We start from the raw sequence: 25,505 nt of genomic DNA, 5'->3' as shown, positions 1-25,505 counted from the left end.
CAGAATCAACAGTTTATTCTCAGGTCATATAAATGTAACACAGGTTGAAAATATACATCAGTGGTCATTCAAAAAAACAAGCTGAGTGAAGTTAACGTCTCTATTTCAAAGGAGAGATTCACTTCTTCCTCAAATGATATGTGACATGAAACTAAAAGGCTTCACAAACACTGGCTTTTAAGAAAATATAAAAGAGTAATCCTGAATCTATTTTGTTTGACATTTTGGCCCAAATGCAAACCAACAACAGCCCCGTTGCATTATATCTACATAACAACACCGCTGACATTTTATTGGACTTTTTCAATTGTTTTCTATTTCCTTTCCTGCATAAAACAACAATTTAAATGCTTCAATGTCAGCAGTGTAATTTTCTGATCCCAGCCCCTTCATTCAGTCCCAGAGTGAACACAAACACTTGGATCCAGCACTAGAAGTTTGTGATTGTCTTCATCTTCGCCGTTGCACAGCACAAGACGGAAAGAGACGGATGTGTTTTTCTTCAGGCTGCAGCTTCACATCTCTGGCTGAACAGCACCTCCACCACCTTGGGGTCAGCTAGGGTTGAAAGGTCACCCAGGTCCTTCTCGTTGCGGGCGATCTGTCTGAGGACTCGCCTCATTATCTTCCCTGAATAGTCAGAGGAAGAAGAAACAGATGAGGAAGAGAGAAGCGGAGGAGGAGCGGACGCTGGTTTAAAGAAGTGTTGTGTTGTTACCTGAGCGGGTTTTGGGGAGTGCCGGGGCGTTTTGAATAAAGTCCGGTGTGGCGATTGGTCCGATTTTTTCTCTCACTGACAACAAAATATACAGAAAAGGAATCACTGACATGCAAAATGTCTGAACTGAAGTGATTTGTTACCTTCTTGTACTTCACCCCAGACAGAAAGCTTTCATACAAAGGTGATTGTATAAGTATAGCTTGTGAACAATGGTGCATCTTTAAGATCACAGCTGCACAATTTATTCAAAAACGTCTTATGGCTGCATTGAATTCTGGTGCACTGAGGCAGCTGTGGGTGATGGAAATGTTACGTCTGCCTCTGCTACAACTACTCCCTCTTTGTTTGATTGTTGAACGTCTGCACAAAATCTAGACAGGGATCTTTGCTATTTAATTCTAATGGACTCACATCAAAACCTGTTTACCGCTGATGTTACACCTGAAAGTTTTTTCTGCTATCATATTCCTTTGTAGCTGCTCTGTTATCTACATTAGGGCAGCAGCCAATAATAATATGTTCTACATTTTAGTCTTTTCTTTATTGAGTAATCTCTCCATTATTTTTTTTGATGATTTGATTGATTATTTAGTCTATGAATTGTCCACAAATAGTGAAAAATGCAGAAAAACTTCACAATTGAGAAGAATCAGGGAATATTTGGTTTCTTATGCTTGATAAATGACTCGATCAATTAACAAAATTGTTGCCTATATTTTGTTGATTGACTAATCCAGTGGTTCACAAACTTTTTACGTTATGACTCCTTAAACTAAAGGTTTGTCTTGCGACCCCTCTTCACATATGAAAATGAGTTGTGATTAGTTCCATTAAAAAGATTTTTTCTTCTCATATTGTTTCATTTGAACTATTTTTAGAGGCCTGAAGATGCAAAACTATCTTTTTTTTTTAAGTAAAATTCAAGAAAGGTCAGAAAAATAGGTTTTTAATCAACTAATATTATCTACATTTGTTTGAGGATAAGAAAACACATTACAAAGTTTTTAAATATCATAATAAACCCTATAATTAAAGATACATCAGCAATAGCTTTTGTTTTTAAGCATTTAACATTTAAAAGAAATCTGATGTACTTAGGAACCTACAAATCACATTGAAGCGAAGTGATGAGATGAACCACGACATACAAAAAACAGACGAAATTACACAATTTGGATCATTTTGAGTGGATTTTTCCTTTAACCTACAAGTAAACACCCTGACTCTGAGCCTCACCTTGCCTCTTGAGCTCCTCCACCAGCATGTGGTTGAACTCCGTGCTGTCTTTGATGGTGACGAAGCAGTAGAGACACTCGCCCTTCACCTTGTGAGGCCTGCTCACCACCGCGGCCTCCGCCACAGCCTGGTGCTCCGTCAGAGCCGACTCCACCTCCGCTGTGCTCATCAGGTGACCTGGAGGACACCAAACACACCAGACACATGACTTTCATCAGTGACACATCATAGAAATATAAGAGATGAATAAAGTTAAAGAGTTTCATGGGATAAAAATGTCAGTTTGGTGTTATAACAACAAGCTAACAACAACTTATTTAAAGAAGCTGTTATCAGACAGTAACAGTACAATACCTGACACATTCAGCATGTCGTCTATTCTTCCTGTGATCCAGTAATATCCGTCTTTATCCCGTCTGCAGCCTCAGAAAGGATAAAACAAGTTGCATAAACCATATTGCATCTTTTTCTTACTCAAATGGCTCTTTGGTATTTTAGTGAGAAATCAAGATGTACATTTTTGGTACTTGTTTAATCCAGAGTGTCATATATAGGCTAATCTGTGTGACAGTAGAGTGAACTTGATTTTTATCTTGATGTATTATTTTATGTGTGTGTGTCTTACCATCACCGGTCACGTAGAAGCCTGGAAATTTCTTGAAGTAAGTGTTTTCGAAGCGCTCGTGGTTTTTGTACAGAGTGCGCATGATTCCTGGCCAGGGCCTCCTGAAAACCTGCAACACAGAGAACACACACAAAACATAAGACTACTACTACTAGAACAATGACTTTTATAATAAGAATGAACTAAATACAAATTCAAAATCTTTTTTAAAGTGCTTCAAAACTGTAAATAACTCTAAATGTTATAAATTAATCACTAAGGCAAGAAAACAATATCCAAAAAAAGCACAAAAAAAATGCATTCAGATAATGAAACTAATGGTTGACTTGACAATAATTATATAAATTGAGATTACAGTAGCCCTTGGTATATAGTTTAAGACCTGCAAGAGGTTTCATCTTGAGAATCATGCAAGAATATTAAAATGGCATATGGTGCAGCATTTAAGCTCTCTGGTTTTAATATGCAGTTTAGTCATTGGGCACAGAGAGGTGGAACATCTTACTGCACTATGACTATATGTTAATGGATTTTAAACACCTCTTGAATATGTATAACCCTGAAAAAAATGATCAAATATCTCCAGGTCAGAGACTAACTTAGTAAATAAATGAATCAAGCAGAGGATAGTAAAGCTAATTTGGCCAACATATTTACATAAGATTAAAGATAACAAATGTGTAATATTATAAGAAACTACTTGAATGTCCATGTCATATAGAAATGGGAGAGAATCAGGTCTGTAGATAACTGAGGATGACTGGAGAAATATATTTGAAAGCCAGGCTAAGACTAGCTGCTCAAGGTCCTGGAGAAGAACCTTATACAATATTTTGTGAATCCAAAATTGAGATGTATACAAAAGTATTTTCAGGGACAAAATGCATGCTGGAGGCAATGTGATTCATATCGGCAGAAGTCTGCTTAAAATTGATTGCAAGTTGCTTTTTTGTTGTTATTTCATTAGACTGAAGCAAAATCCTGGATAAATTTGTGGCAAAGTATAAATATCTCTTGAAAGTACTTTTTCATGCTAACAGTTTAGCTATCACACAGATGCTACCTCAAGCAAACCCTCCAACAAATGAAGACTGTACTGCAATTGTCAATAAAATAAGCTGAACTGACCTTTATCTTAAGACTACAATAGGAGCAATATGTAAATTACTTGCAAAGCTTGACTATGTAGTATAAGTGCCCATAAGATGTAATCAATTACATACAGTATGTCACTGAAAGACTCCTGTTAGTACTGTGTTCAAGTCAACTCATTCATTAGTTTGAAAATATAAATAAAAATAAATACGCAAAAGAAAATCTCAGAACCGGAAAGCTGAACTTACGAGATAACCCTCAGCCTCGCCCTCCAGTTCCTCTCCATGTTCGTTGAGGATTGTTGGCTCCACTCCGAAGAAAGGAAAACTCTGAAATATGAAACATTTTATGTGTTATAACTTTATTCTTTACAACCTTGATCATAATACTACATAGGTTTAGTTAAACCTATGGGTTGGATGTATTCGCACATACAGAGGTGCAACCTTTCCTTACCAGCACGACTTCTATTGATAAAACTCAATGGAGAAGATACGGGTATGTTTAAGATATACATAGAAATATCAGCGTTGAAGGAGATGTTGTCACTTACAGCAGCACCTGGTTTCAGTGGTGTGGCAGCAGGCAGAGGAGTCAAAACGTGACCTCCCTGTAGAGAAATGAAGAGATATTTAAAGTGACTCATTCTTTGTATATACGCAGTTGTACTGCTCAAGACCTGTAAACACAATTTGACGTGTAAAATCTGTGAAGTTCCCCTTTAATTGCAGTCGGATGTCATTCCTTCACTCTTACCGTCTCCGTCTGCCAGAAAGTGTCGACCACCGGACATCTGCCCTGACCGACCACCTCATAGTACCAGAGCCATGCGTCCGGGTTGATCGGCTCACCCACAGTACCCAGAATCCTCAGGCTGGAGAGGTCATACCTGACAGAGACAGATAAGAAAAAAAAAAAAATATATATAAGAAAATATCCCTCAGACATCTTATATCCCATCATTAATCTGCGATGCTCAATATACTGCAGGTGTTCCACTTTATCCCATGTCTACCTTGCTTGTAGTGATTTCCGATATTTCCAATATTTCACAGCAAAAGCTGTATTTTTTGTAGTTGATACCATCATGTATTGTGGCTGTAATGCACGAGGCTACATCCAGGAGAGACTCACCTTTCTCCAAACTCAATAATAAAAGCTTCATGAGAAATATCTAGTTTACAGTTGTCTACTGGTATAAAGAAAAGGTGAAAAGAGGTGAAAGATACACAATCAGTTGTGTGTTTAAGAACACAACGCTGATTCCAATACTGAATATCAATCTGATACCATTACTCTCTGTTTTCTAAATGTTAAAATCAGTATCAGGGTTTAATGCCTCCCTAGTTTATCTTTTCTTAGAGTTTCAGTATTGCACTGGTGAGCTGATGAAAATCCAGACTAGTTATATCAAAAATAGTCATATGAGAGATAAAATCCTCTCCTTTAATCATAAAGCTGATAATATGGTTGTTTTTTGCTTCTAATCTAAAGGTGGTTCTGAGTAAAGAGTGTTGACTCATTAGAAACCAGAAGTTCCTGGTACCATTTTTAACATGTTGCCCCGTCCAGTGCATGAAAACAGCATCTTCACTGTGCCTGAGTCACACCCTTATTTATATAGTTTGGTTTCTTCACAACTGAGCAAAATGTTACATAAGACGTGAGTACAGTGAAAGAGGTCTTTGAAAATCAAAGGTGATATTTCTCATGTGAAAGCTGGTGACGCCTATCACTTGCAGCTGTGCTTTGAAAAGTCAGACTCCTGCAAGCTTCTGGAGAAACCTTGAATAATTAAGATTTGAAGTGCTGTGACTTTCAGCAGATGCAGACACTTACTTCTGCAGAGGTTCCCGTCCGTACTTCATCAGCAGGCGGATAGCCGTGGGAGCCGTGTAAAACGTGGTCACTTTGTACTTCTCAATAATCTCCCAGAACCGGCCGACATGAGGGTGGACCGGAATACCCTCAAACTGGGCAGAACACACACACACACACACACACATTTCCAAGAAGGGTGACTAATACTACTATGGTTTGGTTTGTGTGTTCAAATGTGGCCTTTCATGGCAGAGTGGAGATTTTTAACACAAAATAAGGCACAAAGTCTCTTTCAACTCACCAGAACACTCGTTGCGCCATTCGCAAGGGGGCCGTAGGTGATGTAGGAGTGCCCGGTGATCCATCCAATGTCGGCCGTGCACCAGTACACGTCGTCATGGTGATGATCAAAAACGTACTTGAAGGTCAGCGATGTGTAGAGCAGATACCCGGCAACGGTGTGAAGAACACCCTGTACCGTACACATGGACAGACACACGATTGAGGAGGTAATTCGTCCGCACACAGCAACAGACAGCAAAAATGAGGGGGGCTCTCAATGCTGGCAGACGGGAATGTGTGTGTGTGTGTGTGTGTGTGTGTGTGTGTGCTGACTTTTGGGCAGTGGTTAAGGTTAGGGTAAGGGTTAGGAAAGTAGTGGTTATGGTTAGGGTAAGTCTCCAGGAAATAAATGTAAGTCTATGTAATGTCCCAAAAAATAACCTAGGACAACTTGTGTGTGTGTGCGTGTGCTTGAATTTGTAAGTGTGAGTGTGATGCAAAGACAGGAAGAGGATTTCATATTATTTGATGCTCTGATCCGTGTATTTTTGTGTGATGATACACACAAAAATACACAAATGCAATTGTGGTGCTTGCAGAGGACTTTCTAGGATTGCATTTATGCCTTTTAGCATTAGAAAACCATTAATTGGTACTATTTCACTGTCTGCTGGCAGCAGATTACATAAAAGCCAGCCTGGTTAACATCATTACAGGCTTATCAGAGTAGAAAACAGATACTGTGATTTGTTTAAGAAGATGTGGTTTCACTGAGAATTTACAAGCAGAAAATGAGCTGGTGGCATGTTTTTTTTTCTTCTTCTTCTAAGCCAAACTGTGTGTTTCTAATAACATGTCTCACTGTACCTTGGGTTTTCCAGTAGACCCGCTGGTGTAGAGGATGAACAGCGGGTCCTCAGCGTCCAGCCACTCTGGTTCACACTCCTCAGGAGAGTCTCTCATCGCCTCATCCCACCACACATCACACTCTGAGTGCCAAGGGGTCTGAACACACCAGAATAACAGGGAACAAATCCAGCACATAAAACCAGTCATTACATCTGCTCACATCGTGTGCCAAAAGCCCAGGCGGCAACACACCGTGTCAATTTTGACCCGACTGTAATTTACTTTGCCCCTCTGAGGCATATTCTGAATCCCAAATTGCAGGAATAGCTACACATGAAAATTGTGTTCCTCTAATTTTTGTGTTTTAGTTTCAGCTGCTGTATTTACGATACTCTTTGAATGGTAGGTTTGTGAAAACTGAAATTGTTAAAATCAAGGTTTAAATAAAAGAAAGGTTACTGAAAAGTAGGAGATGCAAGGTAAAACAGTGGTTATAATACTGTACCATCTATGACACGAATAAACAAACAGTTGTAGCCCTAAAAAAGTCCCAAATCTGGCTTCTACCCTGCACAAGTATTGCAGCAGCTACTGTAACCTGTCATTGAGGTTTTACACCTTTGTCTTAACTTCATATCACACTACTCGTCACAATCACTGTCACACTTTTTTTCACATCTTAGCTTGAAGAAGTAAGAACATAAAGTGGCAATTTTTAAAACATATCTACCTGTAGTTTGTTGCATGCTGCTCCGCTTTTCGTCCTCAGTGCGTGATGCTTGACAACAAGGCATTTAGTGACGCTAGATGATGCTCTGTGAGAAAATAAAGAAGTGGCGTGAGAGAGGCAGTAAAACGCATCAAATCCTCTTCTCTTCTCCCCTGACTGCTTGTGTTGTCATGCTTTACAAAAATAAAAATAAAAAATGTCAGGGTCATGTGAGCCTTTTGGACCTGTGTTGGTTTTTTAAAAGGAACATTTTTGGAGATTTACTCTCTTCTCTTGTGAGAGTTTTCACATGTTAACAAGTTTCATTTTATTCCCTGATACAGAATTTGTCTGAGGTGGCTTTTCATTTTGAACACGATGGGATACCTTCAGTCCTTTGACCCATGATTCAAACAAGTGAAAGCTCCAAAAGCACAAAAAAAAATCCTTCAAAAGGATAAAACAGCAACAGAGAGGGCATCCCTCTTGTATGTACAAGGTAGACTGAAGTAGTAGTAGGAGAATTACAACATGGTTGCTCCCACATTATGCAACAGTTTGCCCCTCACTGTCAGACCTTCCCCATCTATCACCACTTTTAAATACCGGCTATAAAATCACCTTTGATTCCCCTTCATTTTTAATATCACCATAAAATAGTTTTAACTTTGTCTGTTTTGTTTGAAGTATTTAACTGTATCTTAAATTTCTCTGTGAAGCACTTTGGACAACTCCTATTTAAATGTTCTCTATAAATACATTTGACTTGACTTGTTTTACATCAATAAAATACATAACATACAATAGAAAGTAAATAGTGAGTATGAGTTTAAGAGTTTAAAGCGAAGTGTAAAAGTGGGATTAAAACTTCCTATACAGGAAGTGGATCAAAACATGTTGTTCTTCCATATGATTGACAGTTTCACAATACATTTGACTTTGAAATGACCGTTCCAAGGAATCCTGGGAGTATCTGGACTCAGCACACCAGCAGAGCTCACTCATGTCATCCCTAATAACATCTCTGGCCCCCCAGACCACCTGCATGCTGCTACTTCTCACACGCTCACATCCCTCCCAGGCTCACGTTGCCACGGGAGATGAACAGCTCGGGCTTCCCTGATGAATCTGAGTGCTCTATGTTGCCCGGCAACCCCCCGTAATGTGGAAACCAGGCTGTGTGTTTCCTCAACATCCCTGATAACAGCTGATAGGGCTTTACTGCGTGTATTTGTGTGTGTGTCCAGTGACTCGTATGGAAGGGTCTGAGTCCCATTACCAGCAGATAGTGTAAATACAGGCGGTTGCTGAGAAGCGGGTAACGGGCGGCCTTGTAAGCAGTACCTACTTTTCCCTGCACTTCTCCAGTGCCTCGTCCGCAATCTGTTTCAGGTTGATCAGCTTCTCTCCTCTGTAAACACCATCTGTGTATTACAAAGAGGTGGAGGGAGAGAGACAGAGAGAAAGACGATAAATAGATGATGAGGTGTATCAACAATCTTTACAGTCGCTGAGCGATACAACACATCACATCCTGGTGCTGCTGTGTTGGAACATATGTCTCCGAGCTGGGCTGCCGGACCTACCTGCTGTCACCAGGACGCTGCTCTGGGCATCCATAATCCTCTCACACAGAGACTCAGAGGAGAAACCTGCAAACTGAACATGCAAAGAGAGAGAAAGAGAGGGAAGCTGAAAGGAGGAGGGGTTGTCTTTGTCTTACTTAAATCATAAACTGTAGAAGGGTTTTGCTGATAAAGCCTTAATCAGTCTGGTATGGCTAATAACTTATGGTGGCTAATGTTAGCAAACTTTAGCAAACCTTAGTTAGATTTTGCTTTGTCATCAACCTTATTGAGTCAATTCACTGTCTTTATAAGTTTTGAGCTACTTTATGGTTTAGCATTGTTGCTTGTGGCTGCACAATTCAGCAAAAGATACATATTCTTGTTTTAAAAGGCAACCAACACAGGGATGATGCATACTATATCCTCTCATCACCATTTATGGAGTTGACTTGTTCGATACTACATAATGACCCAGATAAGACATCTATCATTTGATTTTTTATGAGTGCAAGTTGCCCCCAGCCGGGCGCTCGTGTTCTGGCCAAGGTTAATAGTTCATAGCATAAAAAGTTTTAATGTTGATGACAGCATTATGAATCAGGTCACTGAGGACTCTGGACTCAGCAAAATGTCACCACATGGATGGCACTGGCTGTCCTGTCAGACTCAATCTGTGATTAAATTGTGTGCGAAGCTAATTTATGATTAGTATTTAGAGTCAGATGAGAATGTAAGAGGCTGGCGCTACAAGATGGTTATGTTGCTAAGCAATGTTCCCATCAAATATGATAAAAGCTCAGAGTTGGAACATTTACAACAATGACCAAGCACAAGCAAGGTCGCTTACATTTCTGCCAAAAACAAGCCTTTGCAAGTCATAAGAACAAACCCACTTTGGAGCAGCCGGGAGATATTTTTAACGGGGCTTCTAACCTTTGTACAAATCGGGAAGGTTGAATTGAAAATAGTGTTGGCTCGCTTACAAAATAACCCTGACTGATCTCCTCCCAGGCTGGATACAGCCAGTAAATGTCTGACCCATATATTGAGTGCAGGTGCTGTGAGCGCTGCGTTCACACAGAGAAGAGCTGATAACTGCAGGAGCAGGGCAGTCTGGACTGACAGTAACAAGACCTCAGTTTCAGCTGGTGGTTTCTGGGGGAAACTGGGTCAAAGCAGGAAACGCTGCTCACGTACATGTTGATTGTTTGCAAAAATGACTTCACTGGAACTGTGATGAAATAAGAAGGACGAGCTTGTGCATGCTGACATTGCACCAGAAAACAATGCGACAGACTTCTGCACCAGAGAGGGAGAAGTTTGCCACAGATGACAACACAGAAAGTTTATTTTGTTATTATTTGGGGCAGTAGGGCATTTCCTATACTGACACTGCATGAGGCTACATGTAGCAAACTCAATTTGCTGTAGTTGTAGTTTTTAAAAACACAACTGCATCATGACTCCTAAATCCTATGAAATAAGTGAAAGCAACTGTTCATACTTACCACAATAGAATGAACAGCACCTATCCTGGCACAGGCCAGCATTGCGTAGACCAGCTCTGGGATCATGGGAAGGTAGATGGACACCCGGTCTCCCTTTTTCACACCTTAATCAAGGAAACAAAGTTCTCAGTAGCTATAAACATAAGAGCAAAAATATACCATCTGAGAAATGGGGACATATTTCCAGCTCAGTTCCAGAAAGGACAATGTAGCTTTAAAGTGAGCATGTTGGATATGGGCCAGATACTATAGTGTATGTCTGATATGCAGTGAATTGGACAGACCACATAGAGGTGTGTCTAGCGAGTTGTGGCATGTTGGTAATGGGCAACATGACATGGCATCATGTCATTTCATAGAAAATGTTGTCCATAAACATATCCTAGACTTCAGATCATACTTCATAGTTACATGTGTATATATACTCAAGTTATAGACTGCTGTTGACATGTTAAGTAAACCTTCTATGATAAGAAGAGATGGTCCTCATTGTTCAGAGGTGGTTAGATATTATGTCCTTTGTAACCATAAAGAAGTAAGATGTATTGATTTAGACATGTTTGCATTTCTTTCTTGTTTTACTTTTGACTGCTAAAAAGATTTAAGATGATTCAGTCACCTTTTTCTCAGGGTGACTGAATTAAGGTTCTCACCCATTTGCTTGAGGACATTAGCACAGCGGCACACCTGGCTCAGCAGCTGGCGGTAGGTGATGGTCATGTGGTGGTCAGGTGAGTTCCCCTCCCTAAGAAGACAACATACAAGAAGGAGAAGGAGAAAAACATCACAAATCTGTTACTGTGACCTGTCTCAGATTCTATGTTCAGTCTGTGTGTTGTTATTTTTATTATTTCATTGACACAAACACTCTCCACACACAGTTTCCTCCGACAGTATTGTCTCAGACGACAAAAAGTTGTCCTGACTTAACAGGGGAGACAACATGTCCTCATTGTTGGTGCGTCTATATTGGGTTTGGCTGTTTTTCAAGACAGACTTTGGAAAACTATGTGGCTCAAAGTTTCACAGGCCAATAGACAACATGGTGGCAAGCCTCTGACATGGGACAGAAGCCCAAACACTGAAACAACCTGACCTGACCTTTTTGCCAATGGTCAAATAAATCATTACAATGATGAAATTCTTCCATCATAAATGCAACAGCTATTGATAATTGACCTGAAGAACATTAATAGTGTGATAATGGTGCTTAAGAACTCTATTCTGGATAATTTTTTATCATTTCAGAATGTGAAAAGCCCAAATATTGTGCATATTGACAAAAATGTATCAAAGCAAACCAAAATCACTTGAGGAGTTCCACAGGGGTCAATACTTGAACCTCTTTTATTCAGTCTCTGAATGCTCTTGTTAGCTCAGTTTAGTAAACAACCAATTTTCCTATCATATCATATCATTTTTGCTGATCATCTGAATTTTAATGGCCATGTCATGACAATATCAAAGTGGCCTATTACAACATTAAGTTAAAGCATTAATTATAGAGTTCACAAACAAGCTCTTGGATAACTAATCCACACCTTTACTCTAGTAGGTTAAACTACTGTAATAGGATTTTCTCAGGTCTTTCTAAAAAAGCTGTTTGACAGCTGCTGTCACTCATTCAGAATAAACCAAGAAAGCTCGACACATTACTCCAGTTCTCAGATCTCTGCACTGTCTGTCAAAGAGTTGCTTTTAAAGCACCATTTATACATTTATAAATCAATAAATGGTTTAGGAGCAAAATACAATATCTGATCTTCTGCTACAACATCAACCCATGAAACCTCTGAGGTCATCTGCCAGTAAATCTAAACATGGTGTAGCTGCTTTTAGCTGCTGTGCTGCAGATATACTGAACACATTTCAGAATACTTCAGACTCGACTTCACACTTAATACTTCTGAACCAAAGCTAGAGATGTACTTTTAAGCAGTTATTACACCTGCACCACTAATTTCAGGCTTATTTCTTATGCTCTTTCATTAAATTTCTTTGTCTTTCTTTTAGTTTGCCAATGTATTCATTTCATGTCAGACTGCTTGCTGTTTTAATCTCAATGACATAAAACACTTATCCTCTGTTTACATTTATACAAATAGAGTTGCTTTACCTTTTATCGCCTAAAAAGGAAAAAGAAAATGACATTGAGACAAATGTGACTCTGAGATATCTTGTTTTGTCTGAAACCTACAGTTATGGCAGATAACGCGCAACTCACAGGGACATAATATTGTTTTTACCTTCAACAATTCAGAACGACAGTTTGAAGCAGCTGATAAATTATCTCCATGATTTCTGTTTTTACTATAATCACTCACCCAGACAGAAAATATTTTGTTGTGCCTATTTGAAACTGAAACTATTTGTTACTTGAATTTTGTAGGCTTACAATGAATGACAATTTAACCTCAAGACAAGTGCTATCAGAAAGCATTGAATCTTTTCATCAAATGTCGAAGCATAGAATAACTTTTATGGAACCATATTATAAACATTTCACAGGCACAACCAATACTAACAATTCAAACCAAAGCTGCTGTACTTTTCTTTCCCCAAGTCATAGTTGTCTGTCAGGACCTGCAGTGTGGGCGGGACAACTTTGATGTTGATGCCTTTTTCTTGTGGCTTTGATTCTGTAAATAAGCGTAATCGATAACAATTAATTTCCTTAAGAAACCCCTTAGGGTTGAGAACTCACACTTCTATTTGTGGGTGGTAGTTTTGCAACCTTTTTGAAATGCAAACATCTATTGATCTCGTGGCATCAGCCTGTGCTATCTAATAGACCCTAGTATCTGATGTTACTAGTTACACATGAAGTAACTAGTAACATCAGATAAAGTGACACACATTTGACTTTTAAACAATTCTCTGGTATTTTATTTTTTAATGTTGTCCTACCATTTGAAACAGTTTTGCAAACGCTGCTTGGCTAAAATGTGACCTGAAGTATTTCAAGTGTTTAACACGTCAAAACACACCATGTGGTTACAGATAACTTGAATATAAATACACTACTAACACAGCTGACAGACTATATCTTCCTCATATGGTGGCATAGCAAACACTTCAGCAGATATTGCATAAGTGCTTTGATGCAGTGCAAACAGTGTTGAGACATTTGTGTGAGTAATGGCCGGTTTCCACTGTGCCCAGTTCCATTCAACCCCTATTACTGCTGAGTTTGCAGGACAACTATTTCTTGTTTGCTAAGCTTCTTCAGTTGACAGAGCAAATATGTGTGATAATATCCCTGTAAATTCAAAACAATGTAAAATACAGTCTTTATGTTGAGCTGCCAAGGGTGTGAGGCTTTACTGTAGGCAGGAATCTACTCTGTTAAAAGTCATTTAAAGAGTTTAGTGGAAGACAGAAGCTGGAAAGAGTTCAGTAAGAAAATCTATGAGCGCACATGCTGAATATGCAACTGAGGACAGTTCTATTCTGAAAACAATCAATGAGGCTCTTAATGAACTTTCCTTATTGGAAAATTCTGGCAAGATTCAAGTAGGTTTGTATTGTAACAAAACTCAAAAAATGTGTCTTTATGAGTCTAAATGTACACTTACAATCTGCTGTAATGCTAAATTGTAAAATGTGTTGGACCCGAATTATATGTAGTTTGGGAAATTTTCTGACAAATCCTTTTAAATCATCTCTTTTAGATTGAAGACTGAAGCACTGATGCTGGTGTTGCACTAGTTGAGGTTTGTTTTGAAGCACTGGGGTTGCATAGGGGGCACAGCAGTTGCTATTGACTGGAATACCTGGCATAACTCCAGGCAGTATTTCCCATCAAAGCAATCATTCACCCTGGACAGATGCTTACCAGTAATAGGCAACCTTTTCACCGAGATTCCTCTCTCTCACATGCCTGTCCAGGACATTATAGCATATGTTGGTTTTGGCCCCTTCCATGCACTTGACATAAATGTTTCCTTTAGTCACATCAAAGTTGTACTGAAGCATTGGTCCTGTTGCCGGCTTCTTCCAAAAAAAGTCATCAGCTATTTCCTTCCAGAAAGCTGAAAGTAAGCGTTATAAGCGTTATAAGAGGTATCAGGCTGCAGATAAACACAAACAGATACTAGATGCAGACAAGCTTAGACTGAGACGTGAGATGGAAACACTGCAAGAGCTGCACTATAAACACAGACGTGTTTGACCTACCTTCTGGATTCTCTAGAGATTTCCTGTACACTGCCAGATAGGAGTTAAAATCAGGCACATGAGCATCCCTCTGCAGGTCACCAGGAGGGTAGTACATTTTGTCCTGAGATTCAGGAACAACCATGGTGGAAAGACAGATGCAGATGGGCCTATATCATCAGAGAGTGAATCAGAAAATGGGTTAATCTGGAGTCACTGCTGATCTGTCTGGATCCTCCTGGGTAAGGTAAGAACACTGCAAGGCCTCCTGCACTGAAACAACACAATTCAGCGTGCATAAAGACCCACCTCTAATCCCTGAGTTTCAGGCTCTCTCCGTGTCTGCTTAGTGCCAGAGCAGCCAATCGGTTCGCAGGATGCAGCACTCCCACTTTTTCATTGGGTGAGCCTTCCCTGGCCTGTTGATCGCATTATTTTTCCAAGCAAGAAGGTGGAGGAGGAGGAGGTGTGCTGCAGGATGACTGGTAGGGATTCAGGCAGGCGCAGGGAGGTTCGATATGAGGGAAGGGTGATGGGAGCTTGGAGAAAAAAAAAGAAAAAAGAAACAGAAAGGAAACAATATTTTATTCACTGACAGCCAGCAAAAATATATTCTTAAGGCATTTTTTAGGCAGTTTCTTAATTACATATGCCTATATCTTTTTATATTTTGTAGATTCTTAATTATTTCATTTGCATGATGTAGTATTTTTCTTCTTCAAGAGTTTTTTAAGGTCAGCTCTTTCAGTATTATGTTATCGTCACATGGTACCACATATAACACCTTTTAAAAATGTTTTTGACATATTTTTGTTTAGTCACATTGCATTTCACCAATAAAAAAGAATGATGATGCATGAAATGAGACTACATGTTCATCATCAAAAACTAGACTTAAAATATCTCCAATTTTTGTCGACTAAAACTAGACCAAAACTAACAATAATAAAATGACGATGAATTAAAATAAAAAGCCTGAATCTTTTAAAAAATAAATTGTATCTCTTGTAAATTGTACTGAATCTTCATCATAGCCTTACAATTAATTTCAATTTGTTGGACCATATCTTATGTACTGTAATGGTTTCTGCCTACAGATAACCGATACGCCCTGCCGATGAGGATAAGGCACCAACAGACGGCTGTCCTCTACCTCTGACTAAGGTATTGAACGGGGTTCCCAAAATCTACATGCAAGACCACCCTAGACTTGGTTACGAAACCAGATTCAGCTTGGCTTCTATAATCACCAGCTGTTGTTGAACCACTACCAACAGGCCTGTTTAGTAAGGAATTCCTAACAGCCTGGGTCACAACGAAGTGTATTGGTGCAAATAGGTGATGTAGGTTTGAAAGTACTCCAAGATGGCCTTCTAACAGGTCATCTCTGGAGGAGGCCCACTCCTTACAGTCGAGGGCAGCTTCAGAGCCCTAGCCTTAACTGTTTAGCCAATTAAACCCCTAATAATAAATCTCTCAACCTCATTCTGTACTGAAATCATACATCTATCACATGTACAGCAGCATGTTGACCTCAGTCATTAAATCTGAACCATTACCATCCTTTTATTCAATAAACACAACAAATGTCATCATAATTTGTAATCTAAATAAATTTAAAACTAATGTCAGCCTATCCCAAGGGAGGCGTCTGTTCTTACCTTAAAGGAAATACCAGAAGACTGGAAGTCAGGAACTTTGGTTGGAGTGTATAAAAATACAAACCAGTTTCATTTGGTTTTACAAAATAAGTAATATAAGATACAAGAAGTAAAATACAAAAACTTGAGCCAAAAGATAAAAGACTAAAGAGAGTCTCAATGACACGAGGAAAAAGGAGGTCCGGCAAAAAGAAAAAGGAACAGAGTCTCTCTTGGCTATTCATTTTATAACTCTACAACTTCCTCTTATTTGTTTTACCACACAATCTATCTCCAAGACATCAGTTACGTGCTGATATTACATGATTTTACACAGAATAGTGACCTGTTCTTCATCTGTCTCTTACAACATACAATGTGAAACATTTGAACTTCTTCTTTTTTACATTTAAGATTAAAATTTGGCAATATCTGATAGGTGGCTAACTTCCCATTTGGCCTCAGATTTCATAACTGTTGTTGTGTTTGTTCAGTCATTCTTGACCGTTCAGATCTAGTTCAAGTTGCACAAATTGTGTAAATCCCCCACAAATGGCGCAAGACATTTAACTATGTTTAATTTGTCACCAATTAAAATTAAATAAAATGGTCAGAAGTAGGCTTAAGCATAGTTTGTCTCGGCCACATATAGTGGCACTTTCAACAGTACCATCTTTCAGGTTACGTAACATAGCTCAGAGGAAATTACCAAATGGCTGTTGGCATCATTTGTTTTTGAGCTCAAATTTCAATCTGGGATCGATTCAGTTGCGCCGCGACTGACTGACGTAGCGTCCTACGTCAGACCCTCTTAATCGAGCGGGATTGTGTTGATGTCGGCCGCTGCTGTCCCTTCAGTTTGCTAACGCACCGGGACCAAACTTCAAGCCCCAAGATGTTTTTGTCTGCTGCTGTTCGCTCTGCAGTGTCGCAGACGGTATGGTTGTCATAGTCGTTACGTTTTGGGTACATTTGTGAATTTCCTCTTCGATAATCTGGAGAGAAAATATTCTGACTTCCCACAAGGGCAAAGCGGTGGAGGCCGCTAAGCTAACAGCTAACGTTGGGTAACATTAGCAAACCAGCTAGTTTAGCTCGCAGCTGTCAAACGTTTACAAGATCACTGAACAAATGAGCAAAGCAAAAATGAGTCAATCTTAGCATGCGCATTTCAGGATTGGTATTAGCCTTATTATGCTCATTTATCTGACCCTGACTTCCACTTTGATTTTAGATAATGCTTGAAGGAATTTGGGGTCACTGCACCGTGAGGTCGATCATGTAAATACATCCTTGGTTGAAACACGTAACTCAACACTATTGTAGCTGTGTGTGTTTTGATCTTGTAGTTGTACAGTATATGAACCACTGACTATTGAGTAAAGCATTATATGTAAACTCATATTTAAAGATAAAGGACGGGAATTTTAACAACTGAACGTTAATGAAAGCAGTAACGTTAGTGGCGTCAAACACGAAAACATGACCACTGAGGATTTGTAAATTGATTTTAATAATATTACATGATAATAATATTCTTTTGTGTTGTCCTATAGTTTTACTGAATGCCATACAAAGTTTGAGACACAAACTGGAGCTGGGATTTACATAACCGCTACTATCTATCTATCTATCTACTATGTGCGACCTTTATTTGTACACTTGAAATGTGACAATGTTAATTAGAAAAAGTACATATTTATATGATTATGTGGGTCATTTATTAAGACATGTACATTTAAAGCTGATTCAATGATACAGTAATAAGTAATATATTGTGTATCAGCAAGCAATTTACACAGTCACTGTGGTAGGCAATGACAACATTGCCATTTTTTTTTGCAATATAGAAATAATATGAAGTTAAATGTATGTTTTATTAAGATGAGAGTGATGAAAGTTCAGTAAAGCACTGTAATACAACCAGTTTATTGTCATCACACCACCAGGTATTTTATTTGTCTTCTTTCTTATTGCCTGCAGGCCAGGCAGGTCAGGAGTCTGCATCGGTCTGCTGCACGTGCTGGAGCTGGTGGCATCTTTGTGGTGAGTCACTGTGTCTCTATCAAAGTCAAGAGATGTGCCGAAAATGCTGGATAAAGAGTAGCAGCTGGTGCTGTGTAGCCAGAGATCCTTGTTTAATGTTTGAAGAACACCTCATGATTAGCTTCTCAAAAGTGACCTGGACATAGTAGGTTACATTGAATCAGACACTTATGCAGTGACTTATACATTAGTTTGAGAATTGATTGTCATTTTGTTAAAATCTCAGCCAATATTTAAATGACAAACTGTCAGGGACTACTGTGATGCTGTGAACTTTGAATGCACAACAACAAGAAGAACAGAAATCATAATGGAGAACCACTGCTAACACTCTGAGTTATGTGCAGTGTTCTCTAGATCTGTGTCTTAGTTAATTATTTATTCCCTTTGTCATTGCAGTTAGTTTAGCTGTTATGGAGATGATCCACATAATGTACACTAGTAGTTTGTAAAGCGTCAATCCATGATTTCTTTATTTCTGTGATCTTACAGTGTATAGTCTCTTATTTTCTTGCAGTATTTTGTCTATATTTTGAAAACAAATTATTTGCAAGTAAACCCATTTTAAATGGATAAAGAAAAAGAAGTGAGGCGGGGATCTCATCAAACAAGATAAAACAAGATTAAATCTTGAACACATCTGGGAGACTTTAGGTTTTGGTTGTTCATCTAATTTATTTTACCTTCACCTGTAATCTACCTGCGGTCACATTATTTCATTCATATTTATTGCTTAAATTGTCGGCCAATTAAATTATGGTGTGTTAATGATCAATGCATCACTTGGCAAGTTGTTTCTAAGATATCTCTGATTCTTGCTGAGATAATCCCAAAGGTATCAGTTTTCCAAAAGCTCCTAATTTATCCTGGGAGTCGCCTTTATGGGCTATTAGAGCCATGATGCACTGCGACGTAAACATTACAGGTGATGCTTGCATGTAATGGAAACATGCCATGGTTTCACAGTCCCTTGATAGAAAATATGTTTTTGATCTATGTTTGGAGGGAAAAAATCATTTGGCTGAATTGTCCTTGAACTACTCCTCCTTAATCAAGAACAGTGTTTTTGACATTTCAAACACCATTAAGTTAATTTAAAACCACTAACAAACCATTAAAGTTGTTTTCCTAATTGCATAAATGGTATTTGCTGCTCACAAGGGGGCAGTGTGTGCAGAAGTAGAAATAACTTACCAAATTGTTATCTGTGTTGAGTCTTTTCCATGGTCTGATGGTAGCACTTGTTTTCCCCTCTGGGCTTAAATGAAGGTATTAAATACTGTTCATATTCAGACATGAAAATGGTTTTAAAAGTATGCATAATACCAACTTCATTTTTTTGATAGCTTGTGAACAGGGTTTAATATAATTTGGCTGATAAATATCATTTAAAGGTAACTTAGGACAATTAGACAGTTGGTGCACAAGATGTAAACAATGATAACTGTCCCTTAACGTGAAGGTCTTTGTATTTTAGCACAGAGATACACCTGACAACAACCCCGACACCCCTTTTGAGTTCACCGAGGAGAACAAAAAGGTAAGGCTGACATCTGACTCGAGCAGTGCAATAATGTGGTATTGTTTTTATTTGAAGCCAGTAGCAATATCTGATATTTCCCCACCTGAATACGACAATAACAAGATATGTTTCTGTATGAGTCTCGAATACAAATCCAGGTGCAAACAACTGAAGCTTTTCAGATATGTTTATCTTCCTGTAATTTCTCTAACGATCATAATAGTTTTGTTTTGCGACTGTTTAGACAATTATATTTAGACAATTATATTTCCACCACCCACCTTTCTAGCTTGTCTCTGTTTCACTAGTTTCAGCCAGACGATGTATTTTCCTACAGAGTGTTTCTTCTATCTGTATTTCTAAAAAGCTGAAACATGTTACTGGAGTTTTCTGTCTATATTTTATTAATGGTTATCTTCTGCTATATTGGACAGTGAAATATGAGCACCTCATCATTTTAAACATGATAAAATATGGATTATTTTGTTACCTAATGTCAACCAATATGATATAACGCTGGTGTCAGGGATTCTCTGATTCTCTTGTATGAACATAATTTTAGTTTTGTTTGCTAGTAATGTAATTCTAATTCTGTGCAACTCAACATCCATAGTAAAGTATCTTTTTTTTTTTTGTCTGCAGAGGATTGAAGCCATCATTTCAATGTACCCTGATGGACACAAGCAAGCAGCCACCATCCCAGTGTTGGATTTAGCCCAGAGACAACATGGATGGCTCCCCATCTCCGCCATGAACAAGGCAGAGTGATTTTTTTTCTTCTGAAATTAGTTTTGTGATGCCAAGTAGATTTTTTCTAATCTAGAAAACCACCAGCATGTCTTGTGTCATGTAAGAAAACCTCACTTTAATGTCTGCAATCATTTTCATTCAGGTCGCTGAGGTGCTGGAAGTCGCTCCAATGAGAGTGTATGAAGTAGCGACGTTCTACACCATGTTCCTGCGTAAGCCCGTGGGAAAATACTTCATTCAGATCTGCACAACAACTCCCTGCATGCTCTGCAACTCAGACAGCATCCTGGAGGCCATCCAAAACAAACTGGGTATGACAGAAATGTTCCATTTTATAGCGGGACACCAATGAAGAGATGAAAACGCAGATGAAAACAATCTTGTTTTTTTTTTTTTTTATTGTGTATATTTTTAAGATAAACAGAGATGAGGAAAAAACATGTCAATATACAGTCATCAGTGGTATTCAAACAACAGTGTGTTATGGCAGCAAACAAGAAGACATGTGAGACTGGAATCAAACCAGAAGAGTTTCACAGGAAACCTATTTCAGTTTCTTCTTTCAATCAACTAAATACTTTTTTATTATAACTCACAGATCGTGTTGCAGCTGTGAAATATCCTGTCGTACTGCTTGAGTTACATACAGTATATTTGGTGTTTCATTAACTCAATCTGCAGCTTGCCAGAGGAGATTAGCCAAATATAAAACATGCCTTTTATTTTTTTAAATTTTTTTCCCCCACAGGTATCAAGGTTGGAGAGACGACTCCAGACAAGATGTTCTCACTAATAGAAGTGGAATGCCTGGGAGCGTGCGTGAATGCTCCAATGGTCCAGATCAATGACAACTATTATGTGAGTTCTTGACTACTCTGTGCAGATGGCGTCTTTACTGAATATTATAACTAAATTTACAAAATTAGGTTAAAGGCTAAAACGAGTTTTGCAAAAGAATGTAGATAATACATCTCGCAGCCCTATCTGCCACCTATTTTGTTTCTTTTAGAAGCCTGTGCAGGTGTGGTAATAGTATAGGAAGGAAATAAAGGAAACCAGCAGAAAAATAATCAATCATAAGTTAATAATAATCTCGCTGGAATAACGACGTTGTCTCATCTATGACCTCAGTTAGATTAACTTTATGAGCCAGATGTAATATGAAAAGCTTGCTTTTTGGATATGTGGTTAAACATCACATGAAACTAATGTTGTATTCAATCGCCATGGGAAATTTAGATATTGCAAGCTGAGCACACGTGAATGACCCAATAAAGTAAATACGACTGAGAAGGGAGGAATTCGCCGTAACACCTCAAATTGCTTAGATGGTATCATTAGAGGCAGAAAGCACGTATGGTGTTTCAAAAGCAAAAGTGTGGTTGTGCTGAGTGAAGCGTTTTATGTGAATGATCAGCACTCTTTGGTTATTAAGTTAATTCAGTCATCAATTAAATGCATTTAGTTTTATTTAAGAGGGTCAGTTTGTTATTGGTTTAAAACAACAGCACTGTGCTCCCAAACCTAGAGACTAGAAGCTTAGTGCACACATATGGATGTTTAATAGCTTTTTAATTTTGTTTTATGGTTTAAATGTCTGATATAGTCTTTAGGCTTATTTACATATTGAATTATGAAATATAACATAATGAAGTAACTGAGCCCTTTTTAACAAGTGCTGTTGGACAAGACTACATGTTCATCAGTAATATTAAACACCAACTGGTGTGATTTAGCTGTGTGTAAAAATAAGTAATGTGGGCAGCCCAGATCTGCCTGAGTTAAAAACTAATTAAAAGTTATTTGGCACAGTTTTAACCTCCTTTAGCGCTGATTTTAGGCAATCCACAATATTATTTTATGAAGTGGATTTGAACTGACAATTTAAGCCCGTTTCATTAACATTTAGTTAGCGAACATTTAGTTAATTTAGTTATTAACATTCAGTCCACTAAAACATGATAATGAGTTTTTATAGCCACAACAACACCACACACAAAAAAAACGAATAGACAATATAATATTACTATCTGATGCGATTTTTGAGAGCAAATTAGTGGCAGCACCAAATTATCTGCTGCTTTATGGTGCCATCGCAGGGGAAAAATCATTGGGAAACCTATTATCCCTGATTACAATTAATATGAAATTCATGAAGGGTTATTATTAAAGAAAGTGTGATGGTTTAAACCGGCAGTGTAAAAGCTACTTTCATATAATGTCTGGAAAAAATGAAAAATGTATGCTTTTTATAGAATTGGCTACAGTCATCGTAAGCTCATTTAATTGCAAATGTAGTATTTCCTCCTAAACTTCCCTCCGTCCTCTCTTTAACATTGACTTTAAGGGGGGTAAGAGGGTCTTCATATACATGTATAAAACTGTAAAAAGACCTTTTACAGTAATCCACTAGTATTAAAAAGCAGTGCACTGTGCTGCTTTCTTCTCATTTATCCTGCTTTTGTTTTCAGGAGGACCTCACCCCTAAGGATATTGAGGATATTATTGATGAACTTAAAGCAGGCAGAGTCCCACCACCAGGGCCCAGGTACGTACAAAACGGCCATCATGGATTCATAAATATTTTATTCTGCTCGATTAACTAAATCTCAGTGACACTGCATCAGTTTTATTATTTAAAAAAAACAACCTATCAACTTGAATTTTCTGTCTTACATACATTGATTGCAAGTTAAGACCTATTTATCTTTTTTCTGTAGGAACGGTCGTTTCTCCTGTGAGCCTGCCGGTGGATTGACTTCTCTGACGGAGCCTCCTCCAGGACCAGGCTTTGGTGTAAGAGCGGACCTGTAGACATTTATGGCCACAATCCGCTGTTTTACAAAAGCAACTTGTCCCTGAACCTGCTATTATGTTTTACTCAGAACATATTGTGTAAATAAACTGTTCATGTACCTGTGCTCTAGGTGTCAGTGTGTCACTCACAGGGATTCCAACAAGGAAAAGGTGATATAACTATAAACAGATCTAACGGTACAGATAATATATTTATAACTTGACCTGTGACAACAACTGCAGCATCTGTCAGGCTGTCACTTGTTCACGTTTGCAGACTTTTCTATATGAAACTGGCCAAAGGGAACCAATAAATGATCCTTCTAAAGAATTATTTGACATAGATTTTAATTATTTTCAACTATGTAGAGCTTGACAGGCCTGAAATAAGTATCTTAAACCTTTATCTTAAAGGCATTTTCTAGAAGAATTAATCTGGTATTTTATGGAATTGTTATAATTAGTCTTGTAGGTCTTTTCCTGATCTAAAATATTTATTGCAGTTAAGTGAGGCCATTTTCTGAACTGAATTGACTGATGTAGCTGACTAAAACGAACGATGAATCACTAAATACCGTCACATTTTAGAGAAAATTTATTTTATGAAGTTAATTATCACTTAGCTTTACCACATGACACTAAGCAGTAGAAGACAAGGAGCTTATGTCAGTTTTTATTGTCAGTACTATTTCAGGGACAGCCCTCTAGCAAGATAGTAAAAGATTTCACCTGACAATCAATAACATACGTACAAATGTGTCATGACGAGTCACAATTAGAGTGTGACCCGTCAGAATAATTCAAGATATCATCAGTTACGATATAACAAGTAATAATGATCTTTCAAGATATAAGTCCAAATGTCTTTTTCTCTGTCTTCTACAATCATGACGCATGAAATGTTTTAAACTTGTTAATTCACCGAAACAGAAATCATTACACACAAACACATACACACAAAAAAGATATATTCCAATAATTGTAACAAGTCAGATTTACTACATGTTGTGTCACAGATCACATCAAGCCATTTGTACCTTGACTGAATTCATATTACAGATTTTCTGCAATTCATTTAAGACTACTCGCTTTCTACTAATAATAGTTTCAAATATCCAAAATGAAATTAAAAGAAATGTTAACTAGTCAGAACTAAATGTGTCAGATGTGTGTCAAATAGTCTCGATTGATAGTTGATCTACAATTTACATACTGAAAACTAAAATGTGGCTACAGCTTATTGGCAAAAGTCTTCATTATGATTATTAATAATAATGATAATGATAATGATAATAATAATAATAATAATGCATGCAATTTGCACTGCACTTTTCATTTGCAGTGAATCTCAAAGTGCTATAGCGTTAAAAACATCAAACAAAGAAAATAAGATGGAAAAAGATGGAAAAAAGTCTTACTAATCATAATATTATAGCATTTTGACTCGTCAAATTGTAATTAAATCCTAAATTTGCTTTGTGTAGACATGCATGAACTGCAGATATCAGTAAATTAATCCGGTCAAGCTATTGTATGATAAATCCTCTTGCCATACATAGCCTCAACACACAGCCCCCTTCCTACAACTGCTCCTGTCATTTCCATCCCGCCCCGGTGGCGTTTTCGTGTCTAGCCGGTGCCCCTCCCCCACCCCGGTTTCCTCTTGCGACTTTCAAGCTCTGCAACATATAATATTATGCACCATGACGCATGCGCGCAGTATCCACCATGATGCAAATGTCACTGCGCAACCAATTCAAAGCTGGCCTATACAAAGAATTGGCGGGGCCATGGAGGGCGAATTAAGTTTATTAATGCAAATGTGGCCTAAACATGTAGCTAAGCTCACAAAATAGAAAGGAAACCGTCATTCCTGTGTTAACCACGGCCGTGATCTTCGAGAAAATTCCCACTGACCGCAACACACAGCAGCGGAAAAGATGACGTCAAGTGCCCATTACTGTCTTTCAGTCCAAATTCACACGCTAAAAGACATCGGCAGGTGTTATAAAAACGCCACTAGCTGACAAATATGTGACAGCACAACGGATATTCTTAACCTTAACGGCACCGATTAACTCATAGCATCGATAAAATAAAGAGTTAAATCGTTTGACACATACCCATCTACAGTCTATCCAGCAGACGGAGACCTTATAAGCTCGGTTGGGGCTCAAGCGGT

At 38.3% G+C, this 25,505-nt stretch overlaps 2 protein-coding genes across 5 annotated transcripts; one reads left to right on the top strand and one right to left on the bottom strand.

Moving 5' to 3' along the window:
- On the bottom strand, positions 1–25,505 carry acss2l (acyl-CoA synthetase short chain family member 2 like). 4 transcript variants are annotated; one of them, XM_042428790.1, is made up of 21 exons: positions 16,919–16,949; positions 16,231–16,265; positions 14,879–15,108; positions 14,591–14,739; positions 14,250–14,445; positions 11,068–11,159; positions 10,415–10,518; positions 8,925–8,997; positions 8,687–8,762; positions 7,360–7,444; positions 6,648–6,785; positions 5,800–5,970; positions 5,517–5,650; positions 4,434–4,566; positions 4,231–4,287; positions 3,926–4,006; positions 2,583–2,691; positions 2,312–2,380; positions 1,958–2,134; positions 719–793; positions 1–630 (listed from the first exon to the last, which is right to left on the bottom strand). In XM_042428790.1, the coding sequence occupies exons 4-21, from the start codon at positions 14,712–14,714 to the stop codon at positions 503–505; spliced, it is 2,022 nt and encodes a 673-aa protein (XP_042284724.1). In that variant the 5' UTR covers positions 14,715–14,739; positions 14,879–15,108; positions 16,231–16,265; positions 16,919–16,949; the 3' UTR covers positions 1–502. The 4 variants fall into 4 exon arrangements, with proteins under 4 accessions (XP_042284724.1, XP_042284726.1, XP_042284725.1 ...); XM_042428792.1 differs by lacking the exons at positions 16,231–16,265; positions 16,919–16,949 and adding an exon at positions 25,447–25,505; XM_042428791.1 differs by lacking the exon at positions 16,231–16,265 and having other exon boundaries at positions 16,919–16,982.
- ndufv2 (NADH:ubiquinone oxidoreductase core subunit V2) lies at positions 17,010–23,448 on the top strand. Its single transcript, XM_042428795.1, has 8 exons — positions 17,010–17,146; positions 18,193–18,255; positions 19,733–19,795; positions 20,420–20,536; positions 20,670–20,838; positions 21,276–21,385; positions 22,999–23,075; positions 23,248–23,448. The coding sequence occupies exons 1-8, from the start codon at positions 17,105–17,107 to the stop codon at positions 23,339–23,341; spliced, it is 735 nt and encodes a 244-aa protein (XP_042284729.1). The 5' UTR covers positions 17,010–17,104; the 3' UTR covers positions 23,342–23,448.

This window comes from Thunnus maccoyii, chromosome 12 (genome assembly GCF_910596095.1).
Source record: "Thunnus maccoyii chromosome 12, fThuMac1.1, whole genome shotgun sequence".
In the NCBI taxonomy this organism is placed as follows: Eukaryota; Metazoa; Chordata; class Actinopteri; order Scombriformes; family Scombridae; genus Thunnus; species Thunnus maccoyii.
The sequence above is the reverse complement of the archived record's forward strand: the minus strand, read 5'-3'. Positions and strand labels throughout refer to the sequence as shown.